Genomic DNA, 22,775 nt, shown 5'->3' on the forward strand with positions numbered 1-22,775 from the left:
CCACCATTCCAATTGGACTGCTACCAACACCCTGACCAACAGGATGTCAGGTTGTGTTCTGACTCTGTCAGGGCTGTTTTAATTTACTGCATTGTTTATTTTATCTTTTTTTTTTTTTCTTCCCTAATAAAGAACTATTATTCCTGCTCCCATATTTTTGCCTAAAAGACCCTTAATTAAAAATTTATAGCAATTCCAAGAGAGGAGGTTTACATTTTCCATTTCAGGAGAGGCTCCTGCCTTCCTTATCAGACACCTGTCTTTCAAAACCAAGACAGTAAGTCATAAGGCAAGAACATCTGACACACTGTGGAAATCTCATTCTGCAAGTGCTCACAGCTTCACCTGAAAGCGCAAAACACAGGAAACAGCAAAGCCCATCCCATGAGCAGCTCATGGACCCCTCAGATAGCAAAGACATTGCTTTGACTGTTTCCCAGAGCATCCATCAGATTTGAACATGCTCCAGTTCTTTCTCATTCAAAGACAAGCAGCTGGGCAGGGGGGCTGAGGGGTTACAGGGGGAATGTCTTACCTCCTGGATGTAGGTGAGATCCCACACTCTCAGCTCACTGTCAGCACTCCCAGTGATCAGACGCTTCTCTTGGGACAGCAAAGCCATGCCCCAGACCTGTCCAGAGGCACAGTGTGAGGAACTGACTCCCTTAACTATCATTAAGAAAGCACAGCATCTTTAAATGACCTATTTAAACAGCACCAAATAGAGAATGGATCTAGCTGGCACTGCCTCTGGGAACATGTGCATGGGAATTGTCACCCACTGTATCTGATGACAGCTCTTTGAATGGTTGGAAGTTTCTCATTTGCTCACTCCTAAAGCCTAATGAAAATAAAATGTATGATGGTGCCAGCTTGCAACTCCTGAAAGCAAGGAAAGCCCAGAGTGAGCCCTGACATCCCAAGTCCCTCCAGCCCAACACCTCCACACATCCTCTTTTTACCTCAGCTCGGTGTCCAACCACAGTTTTGAAGCAGTGCTGAGTGTCCAGATCCCACCATTTCACCAGTGTGTCTTTGGCACTGGAACAAAGAAGAAAAACTCAGACATAAGGAAAGACTGCACAGCTCACCATTCTTCTAAGTGGTAGAAATACAAAAGAATCTAAAACAGGTCAGAATGTATCACAGAGCAGCTGCTCAAACATTGACATTTTGCAAGCCAAACAAAAAAGGCACAACAATGCTGCAAAAAGATATCTGTCAAGTCACTGAAGCTGATTGCAAATATCTGAAATTGCATTAAGATACAGGTATCATCTACCAACAAAATACTACTTTTTCCATCTGAAAAAAAAGCAAAAGAAAGTTGTTTCAGTTCTAAACTGGACTGATTGCATGCACTCTTCTATTAAGCTAGGAAATGGCATATTAAAAAGGAAAAAATTAGTGACTGTTGTTGTCAACCAATTATTATCAAAGGGATTCAGTCAACTTGCAGCTCTTTTAGTTAATAACTTAAAATCAGCTAAAAAATCCCTATCATCCTTTAATTAATTTGTGTATTTACAGCTTACAAGAAAGCAATTTTTCTGTCACATTGCTGTGAATTACACATACAGAAGGCTTAATTCTTCAAGATAAACAAAAAAAACCCCACAACTGTTACATACATAATGAACATGTTATCACTATTCTTTGTTACAATAATTTTAAGTTGATGGATTTACCAACAATTAAAACCCTTTTCCAAACACCTTTGTCAGTATGGCCATATCAGTTGCTCTAAGACTTGGATTCAGGCACCAGACTTAAAAAACACGTGGATGTGACAAAATCATATTCAAAGATGCTGGTGGATCTGAGATATCACGAGACAAGAAGGAAAATACAAACTGCTGTAGCACACAGCATGTCTAAATTCCAAGTACAACCATGCCTGCTTTCCTGATCAACAATTTCTCTTAGTCTGGCTCACCAAGTGACCAACAAGTTCTTCTCCTTCAAGAAAAGGACTTGAGTGATGACATCCTTGTGTCCCCTCAGCCGGTACAGGCCACTCTCATTGATGACATCCCACACGATGACTTCTGTATCCTGGAACAGAGAGAATGTCTCCATGGGACTGGCTCTTGTCGCTGCAAAATTCCTGCCATGGGACTGAAAAGATTACCTGAGAGCACACTTTCTCACTCTGAATCACAAGGATGATTAATGCAAGGGACACTGCTTCCCCAGAGGTGCAATCAGACTCATAAATGTGCCATCATCCCAGCCTGAGACACTTTTGTTAGTCCTGATCTCACAAGATTCTTCACTTTAACAGCTCTACCAGTGCCCTACTCCTGCCTGCAGCCCCTGCTGCTCCCCCAGCCCCTCTCACTGCCATCCTCTGGCTATGGGCAGAGGCCACACTTAAAATACTGAACACTTCAGTGCAGGTCAGCCTTCCCCAGGGACATCTCTGTGACAGGGTCATGCTCCAGATGCCACAGACTCACCTTTGAGCCAGACACCAGCCTGCCACCCAGGTGGTCGTACTGCAGGGCTGTAACTGCAGCCCTGTGCCCATTGAAAGTGATAGCTGATTCTCCACTTAGGAGGTTGAAGACACGGATTGCTCCATCTTCATACCCAACAGCCAGGTGCAAGCCATCTGGAGAGGGGCAGAGGCAACTGACTTGCTGCTTGAGACCCTTAAGGATAAGAACCTGCAATTTTTAGGAGACAAAACATGTATAATGTTGATAAATGACATGTCAGAGTCAGATACTTAGACAGCAGAGAAAATATAGTCTGTTCTTCTCCTGAACTTCCAACTGAGCAATTCTGCCACTTTATAAGTTCATTTTTCAACTTCCTGCACCAAACACAGAATCATTAACCCCATTTTCCAAGGTAAACAGCAGCTAGAAGGGAAGCAATTTCTCAGGAAACCGGTGCAGAACAAGCCCTAGAACTCAGAACCTGAAATTTCTGCCCCCACATATTATGAACCAGAGAGCAAGAAATATTGTTTGAGAGCAAAAGTTGGAAAGTTTCTTCCTGACTCCATCCTCTCTTGCCTGGCCTTTCTCGGGTATGGGACAGAGTAGCTCTTCCACAGACTGCACAAGAACTTGAGAATGATGAAAACATCTCCAGAACAACATACCAGCAGTCAGCACTCCAGAGGCTGTGAAACAAAATCAGATTTCAGCTTGAGGTGGACAGTAGTACTTGCAGTGATTTCTGAATCTCACAGGAGACAGTGTGTGGCAAGGTCCTTAAAGTTACAGCTCAAACGTCCCTATGGGATACAACTTTTACATGGGATGCCCAGTTCCACAGCCACAACACAAACTCTGTGACATCCCTGATTTGTCCAAGAGCATTTACACAACCAGCTAAACCAGGAGCAGTTTTCCAGTTACTGCGACAGCAATTACTCTTCCGCAACTGAGATCCTGAGGCAAATCTCACAGGGATCCACAGCGAGATCCATTTTAAGACCAAGCTGAGATAAAATAAGTTGCTCTCACAGTAAGAGCAGAGCAGCAGGACCACCACTCCCTGTAACAACTCATGGCTACAAGTTACCACCAAAAGAAAACAAAAGGTGAGAGTTGCTGCATTCCAGATACCCATGATTCAAATCATCCACATCTTCCTCTGTTCTGTGTGCCGGTGCTACCTGCTGGATTTCAACAAACGCAAGCCTTATAAACTCCTTAAACAGAAATAACCAAGTATCTCCTTGTAACTAGCAAGACTTTCTTGTAAGCATCCAACACTGGACTACTCAAAAGGTAACACAATCCACAATCCTTTTAGTCCAGGGACTAGTTTGGAGAGCAGGAAGACACCAGCACTTTGGGCCAGGAGGCAGCCAGAGCTGCAGACCCATTCCATAACCAAACCTCACGCTGTGCTCAGCCTTCCCAAGAGGCGGGGATGCTGTGGAGGTGGCGCTTCCTTCCAAACGCCGCACAGTAACACAAATCGCCTCGCTTCAGGCGGCCTAAAAGCTCCTCACGCTGCACCCCAGCCCTGCCCCGGCACCGCATCACCCCGGGTCCCACCTTCTCTCCTTTCCTTGTGTCCCACACGAACACGTGCTCGCAAGCCGGCACGGCCACGTAGCGACCCCGCTCGCCGCGCAGCGCCACGAAGGCCACGCCGGCCCTGGCGCTGGCCACCAGCCCGAAGAGCGCGGCGGGCTCGTAGCGCAGGTACTGCCGCGTCAGGCCCATGGCGGCGGCGCGGGCAGTGCGGGGAAGGAGAGAACGGAATGAGGGAAGGAGGGCGCGGAGGAGCTGCGGCCGCCACACGTGCGGCGCTCCGGGCCCGCCGCGCTGGAAGTGCGTCAGAGCGGGCGCGGCTGCGAGCGCGGCGCCGAGCCCCGCCCGGGAAGGGAAGCGGAAGCGCGGCGGACGCGGAGCTGCCCTGGGTGATGTCGCCAGACCGGCGCCGACCGGGACCGTCTGTCCGGGCGGGGCTGGCGGCGGCTCTGCGGCTGTGCCCGTGAGTGCGCTGCGGTGCTAGGGCACAGCCCGGCCTGCGCCGGGCGGGAGCCGGGCGGGGGGCGATGGATGCCGGGCGGAACGCGGTGCCGGAATCCCGGCTGCCAGCCGTGGGGCGGGAGAGGCGGGTTCTCCTCCAGGTACGGGCACGGCAATGCCTCCCGGGCACTGGGGCCTCGGCCCCCGCTCGCAGCGTTCTGTGCCTTGCTCCGAGACCGACAATCCCTCGGGTCCGCCTCCGCCCTGGGAGGGCCCGGCAGCGATCGTGGGGGAGACAGCCCGGAGAGCTGCGCGCACCGCTTCTCCTCCCTCTTGCTGCCATAGCCAGACCCCTGGGCTTGGCTGTTCGGCAGTGGGAAGATGCTGATGTAGATGAGCTCCCGGCTGGGGCCAGTGTAGCCGCGCTTACCTTCCCTTTCTCTCTCATTGCCTTTTCTCTCAGCGAAAATTATACTTTGATGCTGTTACGGCTATCTTTGTCCTAGTGTCAGCCTCTATTAGCCCTCAATGTGAGCTTGGATACTTGCTTGTTTTGTTTTGTCTTGTCTTGTTTTGTTGTGTGGTTTTCCCCGGGCTAATGAATGTACTTCGTAAGTCGCGTTTCTCAGTTACTCCTTGTGGGCGCGATCGTTTTTAAATTATTATCAATTACGAACCTGTAAAAGGAGTTAAGTAGTGGGTGTGTGTGTGGCAGGCTATGTTAGTTACGTGGGTATGTTTGTGCTAGTTTGATTCAGTAGTGCAGCTCAGTAGTCACTACGGGAATGTAGGAGCCAAAGCGTTACCTGCTGGCAGCTGAAAAGTGAGTATTGGCACGCTTGAGCCTTCATTTCAAGTGTCATCAAACAGTGTCATCTCAACATCAGTCAGGTGGCAGAGTTCCGTCTTAAAATTGTGCCTGAGTGTGTGGCTGTAAGAGCTGTGTGACAATAAGTCAGTCTTGTGTGCAGCAGCTCAGAATTCACTGAACTGCAAGGGCTATATTATTCGGGGAGAGGGAGGGATGTTGTTGGTTTGTTTGTAAGGGTTGGGGTTTTGGGGAGTTAGGGGCATTGTGGTTTGGGAAGCTCTGTCTTTTTCCTTTTTTACATAAGTATTTACCAATATCGTTGAAAGGATAGATTGTACATTCCCTGCTACAAATTTGCTTTTAGTCTAGATAAAGAAATATCACTTTTCAGAAAGACCAAGTTCCTCTCTGCACTTGGAAATTTGTTCTTGCTATTTCCAAAATGCAAGATCACAAGTCAGTTGGATCAATTTAGTAGAGAAGGTGTTTTTACCTTGAATTGTTGGAAGAGGTTTGTCTCACTGTATCTGCATGGCCTTATTGCATGCAGGTAACAAAAGAGGGAGTGTTTGAGTGGGAAATCTGTTTCCCACTCAAAGGTCTCTATGGGACAATTACTTTTAGTGAACAGCTGGTGACCTGGTTTGATTTTTTTTTCTTTAAAGCACCTGGAAGACTCCAGTGAAAATTGGAGTGTGACAAGTTAGCAGAGGAAGGGAGTTGCTGTTTCCATTCCATGGATCCCTTGGGTGCTCCTTCCCAGTTTGTGGATGTTGATAGTCTGCCAGGCTGGAGTGATGCCTATGAGGCCAAGCAGCTGGATTGTCACCAAAGTCCTGTTGAAAAAGCTCAAGTTGATGTTAGATCACCTTTTCCATACAGGAAAGACATCAATGAAAAAATAATCTTGTGGTAAGTTCGATGTGGCCCTTGTGTGTCAGTCATCACTTCTCCATTTACTGCAGGATGCTGTAGAATAAAACTTCTAAATCCTCTTTTCTTGAATCAAACATTACAGATCTGGGAATTCAATAATCTTTTTGTTCACTGTAACTTCTAAAGTCTGGGATTTTGCTCCACCATAGGTTGTGCTCATAGACAGTCCTTGATGCAGCAGACTGGAGCTGTACTTCCTACTGTAATACTGTATGCTTAGTATCAAAATCTGATTGGGCACTTGGATATGAGGTTTTTATTTTTAAAAAAATATGTTTGCTGTTTAGTAGCTTTTTTCTGTATTTGCTGGTGTTATTCTGCTTTCACGTTTCTGTTTTAAATTGGTATTTCTTTCTTTTCTGTGATCCTTGTGGCTTGCTTTTGGCTCTTCCTACCCCTCCTTCCTCCATTCTGTGTTTTGTCTCCATGACTTTCTTCCAAAATCTATTGATAAAGTACAGTATGTTGTACTTACTCCACCAGTGTTTCTTTCCTGTAACTCAGATACTTGAGGCTGCTCTTTAGATGAATAACTCTTAACTTAATCAGTGTGAAGGGAGAAGGATTTCTCAGGGATGCAGATTCAGGGATCAGCCTGAACCTCTTTCTGGTTAATATATGCAGGAAATGGGACTGTTCATGGATTTCCTGAACTCAATTAAATAAAGAAAGAGAGGAGTAAAACAGAGAGTAAAGACAGAGAGGAGTAAAAGGTTAAACATCTCTTGTGGCTTGGGCAAATGTGTGCAATTTCAGCTGTTAGTTTATTTTCTCCCTGTGCGTGGGAATCTTTATTTCCCTTCCTATGCTCTTTGATCCCAAAATCCCTGATGGCTGCTACTGTGACAAAAAGCAGGTCAAAGTTCTGCTACTCCATTGTCTCTTATGCATCTGTGACTTGTTTATCTTCTGCATGTCTGATCTTTGGACAGCAGAATGAACATGATGAACTTGAGGGTTCACAATTTGGGAGCAAAAAGAAGAAAACTTGTTCAGCTGCAGCCTCACTCTAGACCCACAGTGGTCTGAGGAACAGCAGCTGTAAGGTGCCCTGGATAGTCTGTCTGAAAAAAGAAAAAGTATGTACATTGAAAAAGTTGTTTAAGTTTTGAAAATAATATAACACAAGGACTGTCCTCTTATCCCCAAGAGAAAATATATGGGTTTTTGGAAGTGTTGCACTCCATCAGTTTAACAAGCTGCTTTGCATGTTTGCTGCCTGAGCTGCCCTACATACAGCTACAGCACTGCCTTTTCTACAAGCATCCAAACCCTGCTGAGGCTGGGACTCTTTAGGGAGCTGAGTTTTGCAAGCAGTCTGTCTCCATCAGGGAGAGGCCAGAGATATTCGGCTTGGTGAGCACGTCAGGGTACGCTGCGCTGTGTGGGCGCTGGAGTCCTTTTAATGCCTTTCCTAGAACTTGGCATTTCCTTGCTTGTCAGCACTGATTTGAGAGTATCCTGCTCAGTTGTACATTCAGGCTGCAATAAACTGTTTCCTCAGGAAAGGAGATGTGGCGTTACTGAACTGCACGGCCATCGTAAACACCAGCAATGAGACTCTCACGGATAAGAACCCGGTGTCTGAAAGTATATTCATGCATGCTGGGCCTGACCTGAAGGATGAGCTCCAGAAGCTCAAAGGTAAGTGGCCAGAGACATTTTTATCTTATTGAAATCTCCTGTCCTTGCATAGTACAAAGCATCAGGATTGGGGCACAAATGAAAAAGGTAGAGCTTCCCCCAGGCCCCAACTGCTGATATTAACCTGAAAAAAATGGGAGAAACACCTGCCAGTCCAGCAGCTTTTTGCTGCTCACATTACAGATAATTGAAAGTCTGTGGCAGATATTTGAGTTGATGAGCCCTTATTTTGTGATTCAGTAATTCCCACTGCTATCTGCAGCCACTTTGAGCAGTTAGCTTATCAGTGCTTTTGCTCAAGGGAGCAGTCTCATACATCTTGAGATTTTATCCTGTTCAGTGTGCATACATTATGAAAAACAGAAACTGAAGTTCACCATTGAAGAAATTAAGTGGATTATGTCATGCACTTTGTGTATCCTCTTTCTTTCAGCATATTAATATACACACACTCTTTCAGAAAGATATGATAATAATAGGTGGATTGATAAAACACTGCATGTCTAAATAAAGCCTTTGTGACTTCTTAAGTTGGTTGATTCATTTGTCTCTTGTGTACAACAAATGACTTTATTGGAAGGCTACAAGAGCAGCCCTAATGCAAGGCTGTTCTAGAAATTGATGAGGTTTGCCTAGAGTCTTTATTAACAGAGTTTATTGCTGATAATGGGGAGATGAATACTCAGCCTTTTTTTCTATCTAACAGGCACTGGGAATAAGAGTTTCCTTATTTTGTGTGTGACAAACAAAAGTTTATAGTTATCCAAGGTCACATAGAAGTCTAATATGGTTTACTGATAAAAATTCACATCTCTAGGAACTACAGTACTGAACTGAATTTTGAGGTCTCTGTGTCATACTGCTCACTCTAGATAACAGCTTGGTCTCCTTACATAGTAACAAAATGGATATAGAAGAGCCATATTTCTAATATAAACTCTCAGTAGCTTTAATTGCAATTGAATAGAAGTCCTGTTTCTATAAAATCGTTCTTTACTGATTCAGCTTGCTTTTTTTGAATAACGTAGAAATTAAACATGAGGAAGAGTAGCCATTTTATAACAGAGCAAAAATTCAGTGTGTGCTGTGGGTAGAAATTAAAATACTGTAGGTATTTTAATTCTAGAATAGTTAGGACCCCACATTATACGCCAGAACTCTTCTAAAATACACTTGGGTTTCTTGTGTGGACTGAGAGGTGGGAAGAGAGAGGGACTGCATTTCAAGGAGTCCTAAAGTCTGGGATTTGTCAGCTCTGTAGGGAGCTGTTGTGCTCAGCTTCTTAAATTCCCTTTTACCCTGCTGAGTTATGCGTAGTTTTGCATCTTCTACCACAGTGAAAACACTATGTCTTCTCCCTGTAATGCCTTCTGCAGGTTCACAACTCCCTATGAAGACACTTCTCTTTTAATCTTGTGCCAAGAGCTTTATGGAAATGAGTTCTTCTGTGACACCCTACTGACATGTTGTGTGGGGGAGGAAAGAGAGGCTGGGTTACAGATTTGGCATTTAAGCACCCATAGTGTATTTGTCACAGTAGCAGAAGTGGAGGGAGAGCTTAGTTAAAAAATCAGTTTAGGATTCATTTGTCATCTCTGCTTCCTTTTTTGCCCTCTTTCCCACTTAGCTTTGACATTTTTTCATTAGAGAATGTGCTGAAAAGGGAAAGTGCTTGGTCTATGTTCTAAAGCTGTAAAATGCATTTTCAGTTAGGTTTCTCCTGCTTTATTCCTGCTGCTTGGTATATATTCACATTTCATAGATTCCAAGAAAAATCATGACCTAAAAGCATGTGACATGCTGACTCTTCAAAGGCCTGTGCCTTCTTTAAGGCTCAGCTAACTTGTATGTTCCTGGGAGCAGCATGAGTTTTGGTTAATGCAGAAATACTACAGCCAGGGGCAGGCTTGCAGATGAAGTGCTATTGATAGAAGCTTGCTTATCAACAAATACATGTTGCAGTCTAGTAAAGACCTTTTGTGGCACTTACAGCTCTGGTGATGCTTTTTCTCTGCCACACACATGATGTAGACAATCAGACTTTCCATTTTAAACTTGAAAAAGCTATTCTAAAAGCTGAAATCTTATCAGATAAAAAGTAGGATCTTGACTTTGTTCCCAGTTTTGCCACAGACCTTGACTTGTGCAGCTCCCCTCACCTTGTATCTTAAAATAAGAGTAATACCTACTGCTCATTTTAGTTTTATAAGTTGTATTGACATCTCCAGGCAGAATGCCTTGGGAAGTATGAAGTGTGATCTGAGTATAGTAAAAGATTACCAATGCTACGTCTGCTTCCCTGAATTTATTGGTTTCCCTACTGAATTCATGACTATACCTCAATCAAACTTGCTTCATTCTTTTTTTTACAAGTTTTTCCTCCAGGCCTTTGCTTGCCCCTCACTGGTTGTGAGGGAACTGCAGAGGAAGAAAAGTAACTTGATATCTGATACATTATTTTGGGTTTGGCTTTCCTTTTGCCATATTGTGCTTATTTAATTGGTCTCTTGAGCTTTCTTAGAGGCTGTGCAGGAATTCAGAGGAGTATGCTTAGTTTTAGTATGGTGTTTTCTTCCTTCTGATTAACCCAGAAGAAGCATAGTGGAGGTCTATAGAAGCTAACGATGTGATTTGTTGGATCAAAAGCATTACAAGATGCTGGCTTCAAGGTAGTGTGTGGTTGCCATTAAAAAGATATGCTTGAAGTTTTGGGTGAGGAAGATTCTCAACCTGGAGTGTCTCTTCCCATAAAATATGTTTTCATGCATGTTGCTGGCTTGCCTGAAGAAAGAGTGGAGTGGGAGAGATGAACATTAACCTGTTCAGTGGGCAGCTTAAGCCAAGCTGCTGCAGCACTGCTGCCTGAAGGCTGCCTGCAGCTGCTTCTTCTGGCTCATTCCCTGTTGTGGCTACCAGCAACCTAAAAGGCAATCAGGATGAGAGCTAATCCAGTGAAAATGCTGGTTTTCAGTCAGATCAGAAAGCTGAAGTGCTGCAGTACAAGCAGAAGGAAGAAGGTTGGAAAATACTTGTCCTTGAGGGTAGGGAAAGAGAGAGGCTAGAAGTACTTCTTCAGCTGCCCAGACCTGGAGTGGACTAGGTTTAGGTGAAGAAGGGGAAGTTTAGCAGACTTTTCTTCTGTGTGCTGAAGAAAACCAGACTTCAAACACAGAATCTGTTCCTAGAATATGTAACTGGAGAGTGCTGTAAATGGAACAATTAAATGGATTGCTTGAACTTCCTTTCCTTGAGACTAGACAACTGGTCTGTCCAGAGAGTTTGAGCTGCATGAGGATCATATGTCTGCCTTGTGGACATGAAGAAACATGCTAAACAAAGCAAGCTACCTCATTCTGAGAGCATAAATTAAACAAATGTATTATCTATTCAGTTTTAATAGCTTTGCCAACGACTGGTTTATTTGATTAAGGAGACTTGTGGTCATTTCATCCACAAATCAGTCTCCCCAAACCAACTTGTTAAATTCAGAAGGACATTTTATTGCTAGCTGTATGGTATACTTGTGCATCTGTTCTCTGCACATTGCTAATCATTTCTTCCTTTGCTCTGTAAGTAGTGTAGTAAGCACTACAATTAAGACAGAATTTCTAGCAATATCTCATTAGTCCTTATACACATAGTTTTAAAATTTAAAATTGAGAGGAATTTAAAATTAAAATTTTAAATTTAAATTTTAAAATTGGGACGAACAAGCACAGTTCTCACTTCCGCAGCCTGACTAGGTGCTAAGCAGCTGGTATGAGTTCAGATGTTATCCTTAATATTTGATCTCTAGAACACTGACTTCTATGTATGGAGTTGTCTGACTGGAGAAAGACAAGGGCTTGAGCACTTGTGCCTTTCTTACCATGACATGTACACTCACCCTGCTGTTTTGTTGGTGGCAGGCTGCAGGACAGGCGAGGCCAAGCTGACGAAGGGATTTAACCTGGCAGCGCGTTTCATCATTCACACGGTGGGCCCCAAGTACAAGAGCCGGTACCGCACGGCAGCTGAGAGCTCCCTGTACAGCTGCTACCGCAACGTCCTGCAGCTCGCCAAGTAAGCACAGCACAGCACAGCCCACACAGGGCTGCCATCTGGGACACAGAGCCTGGAAACTCGGCTCTGCACAAAGGTCTCACCTCTGAGAGCGTCTTTTCATGTATGCTGGGTCTGATTAAGGGCGTGAAAACAGCAGTGGCTTCGTGCCTTTGGTTATCTCTGCTGTGGTGTAGGGAGAATGGGCAGAGAGATCTGAGCTGGTTCAAGTCCTGAAACATAGCTAGAGCTGTGCAGCATTCAGTTCTTCAAAGGAGAAACATTAATAATTGCTTTGGGTTCTGTGCTGGAGCTTGCTCCAGCAACAGCTCCATGTGTGTCTGCAGCCATGGGGACACACCCACAGGCAGATCTGACGGCTGTGTCAGTTCGTGTGTTTGGCTTCTCCCTTCTGCCCTTGTACAACAGACAGCTAAAATTCTGAGTCGGGCTATAAGGTTATTTCTAAATCTACAGTTGCAGCAGCTAGGTTTGTAGTTTTTTCCCCTTTCGTCTGCGGTATTTTCTACTTCCTCTTAACTAACAGGGGCTTTCTTCCTATTTCTCTGTGTTCTGTTCTTCTCCTGTGACAGCTGTTGTAGTGATAGCAGTCACAAAACACACCTGAGCAAGAGCAATGTCAGAAAGCATACCTAACTATTTTTTAGGGTTGGGAAGATCAGTTCTTCCAAGGTTGGACTTTGTGTTGCAGTACAATAGTAGTGGTGTTCACAGGGGTCCCAGGACGAGGGAAGAGACGAGAATCTTGACTCCATGTTTCAGAAGGCTGATTTATTAATTTATGATATATTATATTAAAAGAAAATTATACATTGAAACTATACTAAAAGAATAGAAGAAAGGATTTCATCAGAAGGCTAGCAAGGAATAGAAAAGGAAAGAATAATAAAATCTTGTGACTGACTAGAGAGTCCGAGACAGCCGGACTGTGATTGGCCATTAATTAAAAACCACCACATGAGACCAATCAAAGATGCACCTGTTGCATTCCACAGCAGTAGATAATTATTGTTTACATTTCGTTTCTGAGGCCTCTCAGCTTCTCAGGAGAAAAGATCCTAGGGAAAGGATTTTTCATAAAATGTCCCTGACCCAATAGTAACTGTTTCTAACTCAAGATTACAGCTATGATTTTTAACATGTGCCAGTTTTGTTCTGCCTCAGAAGTTACTAGCAAATTCAGGCCTGGATTGAAACATTTCAAAGACTATTTTAAAATTCTTATACTTCTGCATGCTGAATGACTTTCAGTCAATCTGTTTTCTGGAGTAATTTTTGGTGTTTGTGAAATTGTCTACCATCTCTGAGCTTGCTCAAACTCCTTTGATTACTGTTTGCAACAGCTCTGCTTTGCTCTTCTGAAAATATGGCTCAGTGCTGGAAGCATCTTACTGATCTTAAAGTGTGTGTCACTCCATTCTGATGGTTGTCTAATCATACTTAAGATGGAGCGAGCCACATTGGCCTGTGTCCAAACCTCTAACAAAACAAAATCATTGGTCAGGTGAAGAAACAGGAGTGTGTATGTATTGAAGAGCACCTTCTTTTTCCCTCCTTTCCCTTACTGTCGGTCCTAAACAGGATCAAAAGTATTTTGAGCAAGGATTGCAGGGAGTTTGAGGGAAGAACTTAATTCAGGATATGAGGAACTGTAGGAACAACATAACTGAGGTAGAAGGAGAAATCTGAAAACAAGCACCAGAGGAACCAGTGAGGAATAATTAATGGTTCTCTCCTTCTCTATTTAATGAGGGTGTGTGCATCTTGCCAGGGAAGAATCCTCCTGCAAAAACCTGAAAGAGCATTCCTGCTGCTTAGAGCCAGAGGAAAATTAATGGTGCTCCCTACTGCCTTGACAGACTTCTGTTTGCAGCTGGCTGTCTATTCATGTGTTTCTCTTTTTCTGGATTCCAGGGAACAGGCAATGTGCTCCGTAGGATTTTGTGTCATTAATACTCTGAAAAGATGCTACCCCTTGGAGGATGCAACCCACATAGCACTGCGTAAGTGTGTTGGAAAACAGGATAAACTGGGTGTCAGCAGGTCACTTACCTCTGACAGATTGCTCTTGAAATGGGGAAACCTTTTTTGGGGGGGTCTGTGGTTCATTAGAGCCTGTAAAAAGGCAAGGCATTCCATGGTTGATCAGAAAATGAAAGATAAAAACAAATTATCCTTTCTCTCAGTAAAGATTCCTGGGATCTCATCAGTAAACATCCATGGGAATCTGTTCTGGAACTTGCATTTTTCAATGCATTAATTTATAACCTGGAAAAGATGTTAAACATTAGGTGAGAGAGCTTGCTGGTAATAAAAGTTTGCTCAGAAGAGCCAAGATGGGGCCTTACTGTTGAATACTTGTAGGCAGATTAGAGCAACAGTGAATTTCATCTGCTGTTTTAGTGTCATCAGCACATCCAAATGTAAAGTGATATCCTTCCCCCACTGACCCACTCCTACAGGCTTCTGCCTTCACATGCAAAATGATGGGCTGATTATAGGCAGCAAAACATTCAGATAATAATACTTCCATGAAAACAACAGCTTGGGAGGAGCTCAAAACAGCAAGCTGAGTAAGACACAACAAAATTAAGAATGTTTTGCAATCAATCAGTGCTTTGTTCACCCTTTAAAGCTGAAGTTTCGAAAATAATGTAGTAGACAGAGAAGTTGAGGAGGTCAACAAGAAAAAGGCAAGAAATAGTGAAATGAGCTCGAGACTTTTCAGACTGGAATATACCTGACTTGAGGGGAGTGTGATAGATGTCTGTAAACTCATGAGTGGCATGGAAATGGTGAGAAGAAATCAGCTGTTCACTGTCTCCCAGAATAAGAATCACCAAACAATGCCAGTTCAGAACAAACAAGAGGAAATGATTCTTATGCTTGTTATTTGTTTTATGGAAATTCTAACTAAGAAGCATTGCTAAAACTTTTCAAATTGCCTTGCGCTCGAGAGGAAGCTATATTAAAGAAAAAATGAAGATCGCTGAACACAAATCAGAAAACATCCTAAGCTGAAAATAAAGTACAGAAAAATGCTCAAACAAGAATATTATATGCTCTTGTATATCTGCTTATATGCTGGTTCCTACTTTCCCCCATCTCTTTTGGCTTTTTCACATGTTCACATGCATTCAGAACTGTTTGCGGTGAAACTGCACAACTGCATTTGTTGTGTGAAGTAATGTCGCAGGTCAACACAATTACACAGGAATTTGTGTACAGTAGTACACAGGAAGTATTTGAAAATAGCTCCTTTTTTCCCCTCTGCTGTTTCTTGAACTCCCAAAAAATATTCTCTATAGAGAACTTCTTTTATTGCTGTCTTCTGTTGTCTCTGTAGGTCTGTGTGATACTTGATAAAATACTTCCGTACCAACGAATTTGTTTGGACACTTTCTGTCATGATTCACAAATAGAAATTTTATATATTTTTGGCACAGCTGACCCCAGAGATTTTGTGTTGCTGACCTTGCCTGGAACCAGCTTCTGCTGTGCTTGCTTATATTGCTTTGCTGATAACTTCAGGCACAGTGCCTTGTTTTAAGAATGCCTGGTTTTAACAGTTTGCACAGGACTCTGAAGTAAGAATTTGGCTTGATTTTTCAGGGCTATTGAATCACATTTCACAGTCTAAGGAATCCTAGTAAGCTAAAATTAGAGAGATTTATTCTCTATCTTTGTCTCTCTTTAAAGTCAGCATCAGGAGAGAGTGGAGATGGAACTTCCAATATGCCCAGCAACCTATTTGGTGTGTTAAATCACCACTTAATCCACACTTGCCTACAGCCTATGGACCTATTTAGTATGAGGAGAGATGTATTCCTCTTCTGCACTCTGAATTCTTCACTTGTAGCTGTGTGTGTAGATTTCTCCTTCTGTTTTGCTAACTACATTTAATCTGCTTCCTTGCAGGCACAGTTAGGAGGTTTCTGGAGGTTCACGGAGAGACTCTGGAGAAGGTGGTGTTTGCTGTCTCTGGGCTTGAAGAGGTATCTTGGCATTCATTCCACCAAAATTCCTGGGCATGATTGATCTTCTCTGCAGCAGTTAAGCAGGATTTGGATTTCCCCTCCAGATCACACAGAATTTTGGTCTTGCAGCATCCTTCTGCCTCCTTCTTAGCATAGCCTTTTTTCCAGAACTGTTCATGCTCTTAGCAGTCACTATGGACACTTTGAGAATCTTTCTGCTTCTGGCTTCTAAGCTTGCTGAGCTGTGGACAGGGAGCAGTAGGGGAAATGATAGCATGCGGTTGTACTGGATGTTATCTGTTAGCCAGAAAGGAAATTCCTCACACAAAATTTCCTTCTTACACAAAGATGTGCTTGAAGAGGGCCATTTCAGCATCTCTACAGATCACCTACAAACATCCTAAATGCAGCTTGCTGGCTTGTTGGAATAGCAAACTTGACATTTAATGATCTGTGTTCTGAGAGATGCAGGCAGTCTGAATATTGACTTTCCTTGTACATCAAACTTGTTCCTGTGCAGAACACCCACGCTGTGCTCAGGTTCTATGGCATATGGATAAGGAAAATAACTAATTCATTGGGGCTCATAAAACTGCTGATCAGTTGGAGAGAACCCATGAAGTAATACATTCTGTAGAGATTTTCACTATTTTCCTTCGTGTGAGGAGGGATTTTCTTGTTTGGCTGGTGCTTTTCCTTTTCTCCCAGGCAGATCACTAAAGGAGATCTGTGTAGTGGTACATTTTAACATAAGCAACATTTGCTCAAATCTGTTGTCTGTGCATATTTTAACTTCATTACAAAGCTAAAGTATCTGCAATCTACCTGACTTCATGTAGGTTTTAGCAAAGTCCTCTCAAAATCATTCACCAGTGTGGCAAAAAAACCCAAAAAGTTAACCTTTTTCAAGATTACTTGATTACTTGATAAAGTACTCCCAGCTCACAGCCCAAATTAACCATTGAGGGAGGTCTCCAAACTGCTGACAAGTTCCCTACTACAAGGCAGGTGCTGTTTAAGCAAAGAGCACGGATGTGTGATAGATCCTTCGTGCATTTTTCTTATTTGTAGGCCACTTACCAGAAGTTGCTGCCTCTGTACTTTCCGAGATCGTTGGAAGAAGAGGTCCAGTCCTTGCCTTACCTCCCTGCAGACATTGGCAATGCAGAAGGGGAGCCGGTAGTACCGGAGCGGCAGATCAGGATCACTGAAAAGCCAGGCGTTCCAGATGGTGAGTTTGGAACTGGACTTTGGAATAAGTGTCTCTCTGGGAAAGTCAGTAGGAAAAACAGAAAAAGAAGGAGAGAAATGTTTTCCTACCTCAATTCACCTAAGTCAGGTTACAGTGATTCCAGTTCTCAAGCTGCTTCATTGGCTTCTTGTGTTCCCCAGCAGTAATTGCAGTAGAGCTGTTCTGTCTTTTCCTTTCTTGGTGGAAGAGGTGGGTGGTTCATTCCCTTTGTAATTGTTTTTTCCCAAAGTGATTAGGATGTTTGAAGGTGTTCTTTCAGAATCTTGTGCAGCCCCTAACTGAAAAATAATGGTCTGTCTTTGATTGTATTGATACCGCTGGGATACAGCGCATCCAGCTAGAAAATGGGCAGTGAAAACTAGCAGAAACTCCCTGAAAGATATAAAATAACTAGAGGAACCCAGACATCTGTGTTTGGAGGTGGCTATCAAAGTTCAGTGAAAGTCTGTTTGTGAGGAGGCTGCCTAGATGTCAGGGTGGAGGTGAGATATGTGTAACAAAACAATTTAATATATTAATTGTCAGACACATTCTGCCTTACTTGTTGAGCAGTGATGTGCAAGTTTTACAGCCTTAAACCATCCAAAGCAGATAACTGAGAATTAATTTCAATTTTCTGCTTTTGCATAGCCAGCTGGGATAAGGCCGAATATTTGATATTTGCTGCTGTGGCTGATCAGTGTAAGGTATTCAACCACTAGCTAATAATTCGTGAAATTACTGGATTTGCATAGGTAAGAATGAATTTGTAGAGTGGAGTCCTGCATTCTTGTTCCATTGCTACTATAGCATGTAATGCTAAAAGGGGAAAGTCAGTTCCTGTCCAGATTGCCCAGAGAGACAGTGCTAGAAGTCTTACCAACATACCTGGGTGACATCAGTTCAGTGGAGCATTCTGGTATTGTCACCAGGAAGTGAGCCTGTGCTCTTCTATTTCATCACCCAGTTGTGTTGTAAACAATACTATAAAAATAGCTACACTCAGATCACTACAGCATTTGTTCAGGAAGTGTCACTGATACAAGAAATGGGCCCTTTCTACAGTACAGCTTCTAAATCGAATAAAGCTGCAGCATCTGTGCCTCTGCATGTTAATTTTTCCCTTTTTGAGAAGTAGGATGACTGTAAATCTCAAGTAGATGACTGTAAAGCTGAAGCACTCTCTCCAGAACTTTTTTTGGGAGAGTAATGCCTTCGTTATGCACTGATGACTAGGACTTCCCAGTTAGTTTCCAGGCAAACCAGCACTTTAAGGGAGTGGTCCTCAATCACATGCTGTGATCTGCCAGTGGTACTGGTGAGGTGTCAGAGCCACATCAGGTACCTCGGGGGCTTTGTGTTAGTCTGTAGCACAATGACTGTGTTGTTTCACTGGCACTTGTACCAATTCATCAGCAGCATTGCTGTCCTGTGCACAGCCCAGACATTTGATACCATCTTTGTTTCCACTGCAGATGCTTCAGATGAAGAGGGTCTGGAGGCAGATCTGTCTTTCATTGGGTCCCATGCTTTTGCCCGCATGGAGGGGGACGTTGATAAACAGAGGCGCCTCATCCTTCAGGGACAGTTGTCAGAGGCAGCACTGCAGAAACAGCACCAGAGGAAGTGAGAATTTGCTTGTTCGTGTGAATGTTTATGTTAGTTAGGACCAACCCTTATGAATGATGGTTTTGTTATCTGCAAAGCCTCATCTTCCAGCAAGCAAATACAGGTAAAACTTGGTGTCACCCTGGATTGATGTAGTAGCCTCTTTGGCTTGAAGGGAGAAGGGACGGGGCAGTAGGAGAAAGAGGGAAGCTTGTGATGAGCCCTTTAGCACACCCAATGCATCCAGCCAGCTGCCTTACCTGTTTGCCACAAGATGTCACTGTTTTGTCACGACTTTTAGTAGTGGGATCGTCTGCTTTTGATACTGCCCACTTGTCTGAGGCTCTGTGCAGATAGCAAAACACTTTTCTTCCATTTGATAAATAAAAGAAGTCTCAGGCTTTCTCCCCCTCCCTGCCCTGGTAACCCTAATGTGCAATATCACTTCTCTAGAAGTTAATTCCATGCTGGACACCTCTCAAGGCTCAGTGTTGGCTTGTTTTGTCAGATGAGGCACTAAGTTGTTCATGAAACTGGTTGCTGCATAGTTGTGTTCAACATCTAGGCTTTTAAAGGAAATTTTCTTTTTGTCCTGTCTTTTAAATACTGACATATTTAAATGGAAAAACCTCTGAGATCTTTTCAGCCCAAATGCAATGCCTCTACAGTTACTAGCTGATATATATTAATATGTATTAATTGCCCGAGTGAAGATCATTAGGTGTGTAACTCAGACACTAAATTTTACTTTTTAACACTTCTTTCTTTAAAAACTTGATAGTTGCTCCATAGGTCAGAAAACAGCAACATCAGCGAGGGCTCAGTCAGAAAAAGCTTGTTTTTTCCTTCCCTTCCCATATACCTCTTCAGGCTTATACTGCTAATCCAAAGGGGGATTAGATCTGACCAGATGTTTTTGACTTTCTAGTTATAATCGCTGGCTGTGTCAGGCAAGAGCTGAAGACCTCTCTGACATTGCTTCTCTTAAAGCGTTGTACCAGACAGGTAAGTTTGAGGTACTGATGACTGACCTATGTTGTCTTAAAGTAAAAATATTTTCTTTGGACTTGCCTATACAATATGTCATGCTGAAAGCATAGCTGTGTTTCTGGAGAGAATCTGTTCAGCACTTTGGCTATCTCTTAGGCCTCATGAAAATCCAGAGCTTACCTCTATCTTTGTGTAAATACCAAGGTTGTGTGATACTTTCTGCTCAGTAGCTGCAAATTTCAATTCTTTTGTTTGCCTTAGACAAGGCTCTGTGAGCTGCAGGAGGTCCATGAGGCGTGCTCTGGGAATCTGTGCATTGGTGTTCAGAGCCTGGTTTCCAGGGAGAATTTTGCTTTGGTGGTAGAATTGCAAGTGAAGGGTTTTTAAAAATAAAAACCGTGTTATTATTTGATACTTAGGTAAATATGGAGTACACAGGCGACATAAAATTGCAGTCCTTCAGTTTCTCAGATACATGGGTTTTTTGATCAGAATAGGTGCTGATATAGTGAGAGCAGTAACTAAGCATATTTCCTCTGCTGGAAGCCAGATGCAGTGCACAAGTTGTGAGCTGAGGCTCTTTCTCCCTGGTTTGAAAGGGCCCAGCTACAAAACCTGGCATGGCTGAGAGAAGTTAAGACATCTTTCTTTCTTTTGTAGGTGTAGATAACTGTGGCCGCACTGTGATGGTGGTGGTTGGAAGGAATATCCCTGTGACATTGATAGACATGGAAAAGGTAAGGCTCTGTGAAACTAGTTGTGTATAGGTTTCAAATGAGTGTTTTGGATGTCTGATTATAAGGATAATTCTGCTTTAATACTAGAATCATCATTTGTAGGACTTAAGATGTTAACTAGGAAGTATTTTTGTAGGCAGATGAAAATGTATATCGTTACAGAGCTATGTGTGCACTGGGCTGACACTTTCCAATGAGGCTGTTTTTAGAAAAAACAGGGCTAGTATGGACTCTTTTTTCTTCTCAAGAAGAAGGAGAGTTACCACGCTTCTGTGACTGCCAAGATGTGAAGAGTGAAACGTAATGAGTTAAATGTAGTTTTTTCAGGGAAACAGCAAGAATGTATCTCCATCTGTGAGATCAGATAGACAAAAGACTTCCAAGTTATTACAGTCAGGTTGAAGACTTGGAATGTTGGCCCTGCTTTTATAGCTGAAATGCAATGCCATCCAGCCTCATGATTCCTGATTTTTAGATGAAATAGGGGAAGTGTATTAAGATGTAGTGCAACTGTGAGAGTTCTTTGTAAATATGAATTTTGTTTCTTTCTGCCTCAGGCTCTTCTGTATTTCATCCATGTCATGGATCATATTGCAGTGAAGGAATATGTCCTGGTATACTTCCACACACTCACAAATGATTACAATCAACTAGACTCAAACTTCCTGAAGAAACTCTATGATGTTGTTGATGCCAAGTGAGTGTCAATAGGAAAAGAACATGTTCCAGTCTTCCTCTGTGCTATGCAGATATTTGTTATTCCCTGTATCTGATTTCCCATTTAGTTTTGAGAGAGTTTGGCTGGGACAAAGACCTAAATAACTAACAAAGCCAAGAAGAAGGAAGAGGTATTTTCCCTCCTTCTCAAGTCCATCTTTTTAACCAGAAGTTCTGTTCTCTATAGTCTCCCTCTGGAGCTGCTAGGGAGGCACTCTGCTTGTTTTGTCTGTCACAATCCAGAGCTGGAGCTTTTGGAGCCTGGCCTTGTTAAAATGTGTTGGTGGTTGTGAGAGGAGAGGTTTGGGTAGCAGTGGCAGTCATAATTTGTACTTAACTTTCTTTTCACTTCCTACTTGAAAGACTGTGATGTCTTTAACTGAAAAATAACCATTTTGCTTTTTTAAAAATTTTTCTTTTCCCTTTACATTTACTTTTTGGTGTCTGCCCTTACATTAGATCTAACTTTATGAAATTACATCACAGGCACTTAAGAAAAATGGTCTGTTTTGACAGTTAGTTTGTGTAGATGACTTTAGTTAGAATTCACTTTTAATTTTTTTTTCTTTCTCTAAACCAGGTACAAGAGGAACTTGAAGGCATTGTATTTTGTCCACCCAACATTTCGTTCAAAGGTAAGGTAAACTTGCAAAAGAAAAGTGTATCTTGCGTGTTGGTGGAGTAGCACATAAGCCTGTAGCATGAAGAACATGGGGACATACAGAAGATTCCCAAAATGAGGCAGTATCTTCTGGATCCACTGTCAGAACTTGGAATTCATCCCATCTTTGGTCTAGCTGCAATCTTCCAACCTTTGTGATAGCTGAACCCCAATGCCATGCGTGCTCTCTGTGCCCTGGTTCTTGTGTGCTCTTACCAGAGAGAGGTGGAAGCTTTGAATCATGTCTCTTTCAAAGGGAAACATCTTGTCATTTTTCCTGCTGGCAGGGTCACAAACCATGACAAAACACTCAGGGAATTCTTTTTTGTGTAGTTCATCTCCTGGCTGTTTCACCTTTTCTTTCACCACAAGAGGTACCAGGTGTGTCCTGTGTGTCACTTCAGAGCTGCCCTGGGAAGGGCAGAGAGCAGTCTCAGGCAGCAGTGAGCTTAGTCAGGGTTAGAGTGGAGAGCAGCAAAGAAAGATGGGAAGAATGCCTTTGATGGAGTGCAGAAAAAATCTTGTTAATCCATCAGGAGACAAAAAACCTGAACTTGTCATGCACTAAGTTATTACCCTTGGCTGGGATCTGTGTTGGGCAACAGAAGATGGAGCTGGTTCCCTTCTGGACCTCACATCCACTACTCCTACTGCAGCGGTATGAGTACTTCAGATTAACTAAGTGGCAGCAGCAGCCCTTCCTAGAATTTTTGTTTGTCCAATTAAAACAAAAATCTGATCCTCCATGTTCACATCAGATTAACCTCTGTGTTTATTCTGCTTTTTGCTGACATTAATCAAATTTGAGAAAATTATATGCCTGGAAAAACACATCTGTTTGCACATGTTCAGGAAGAATTTCTTTGACTGCTAAATTTCCAAAGAGTCTTTTTTTTTCCTGTGCACAGCTGGGACACCATGAGACTTGGAGCTTCCTTGTTTTTATGGAGATAAGACTGAGG

At 43.0% G+C, this 22,775-nt stretch overlaps 2 protein-coding genes across 2 annotated transcripts in view; one reads left to right on the plus strand and one right to left on the minus strand.

Moving 5' to 3' along the window:
• WDR3 (WD repeat domain 3) overlaps positions 1-4,423 on the minus strand; it is a 19,719-nt gene extending 15,296 nt beyond the window's left edge. The window contains exons 1-5 of the mRNA XM_030949193.1: positions 4,020-4,423; positions 2,460-2,669; positions 1,937-2,055; positions 963-1,041; positions 536-631 (exon numbers count right to left, since the gene is read on the minus strand). Coding sequence (XP_030805053.1) covers positions 536-631; positions 963-1,041; positions 1,937-2,055; positions 2,460-2,669; positions 4,020-4,190 — 675 coding nt within the window. The 5' untranslated portion in view covers positions 4,191-4,423. The remainder of the gene's footprint in view (positions 1-535; positions 632-962; positions 1,042-1,936; positions 2,056-2,459; positions 2,670-4,019) is intronic.
• The window catches only part of GDAP2 (ganglioside induced differentiation associated protein 2), a 24,084-nt gene continuing 5,646 nt past the window's right edge, over positions 4,338-22,775 (plus strand). The window contains exons 1-12 of the mRNA XM_030949207.1: positions 4,338-4,461; positions 5,916-6,162; positions 7,691-7,830; positions 11,739-11,892; positions 13,807-13,895; positions 15,811-15,887; positions 16,941-17,100; positions 18,576-18,726; positions 19,637-19,713; positions 20,359-20,435; positions 20,993-21,132; positions 21,733-21,787. Coding sequence (XP_030805067.1) covers positions 5,987-6,162; positions 7,691-7,830; positions 11,739-11,892; positions 13,807-13,895; positions 15,811-15,887; positions 16,941-17,100; positions 18,576-18,726; positions 19,637-19,713; positions 20,359-20,435; positions 20,993-21,132; positions 21,733-21,787 — 1,296 coding nt within the window. The 5' untranslated portion in view covers positions 4,338-4,461; positions 5,916-5,986. The remainder of the gene's footprint in view (positions 4,462-5,915; positions 6,163-7,690; positions 7,831-11,738; positions 11,893-13,806; positions 13,896-15,810; positions 15,888-16,940; positions 17,101-18,575; positions 18,727-19,636; positions 19,714-20,358; positions 20,436-20,992; positions 21,133-21,732; positions 21,788-22,775) is intronic.

The sequence above is a fragment of the Camarhynchus parvulus genome, chromosome 1 (genome assembly GCF_901933205.1).
Source record: "Camarhynchus parvulus chromosome 1, STF_HiC, whole genome shotgun sequence".
NCBI lineage: Eukaryota > Metazoa > Chordata > Aves > Passeriformes > Thraupidae > Camarhynchus > Camarhynchus parvulus.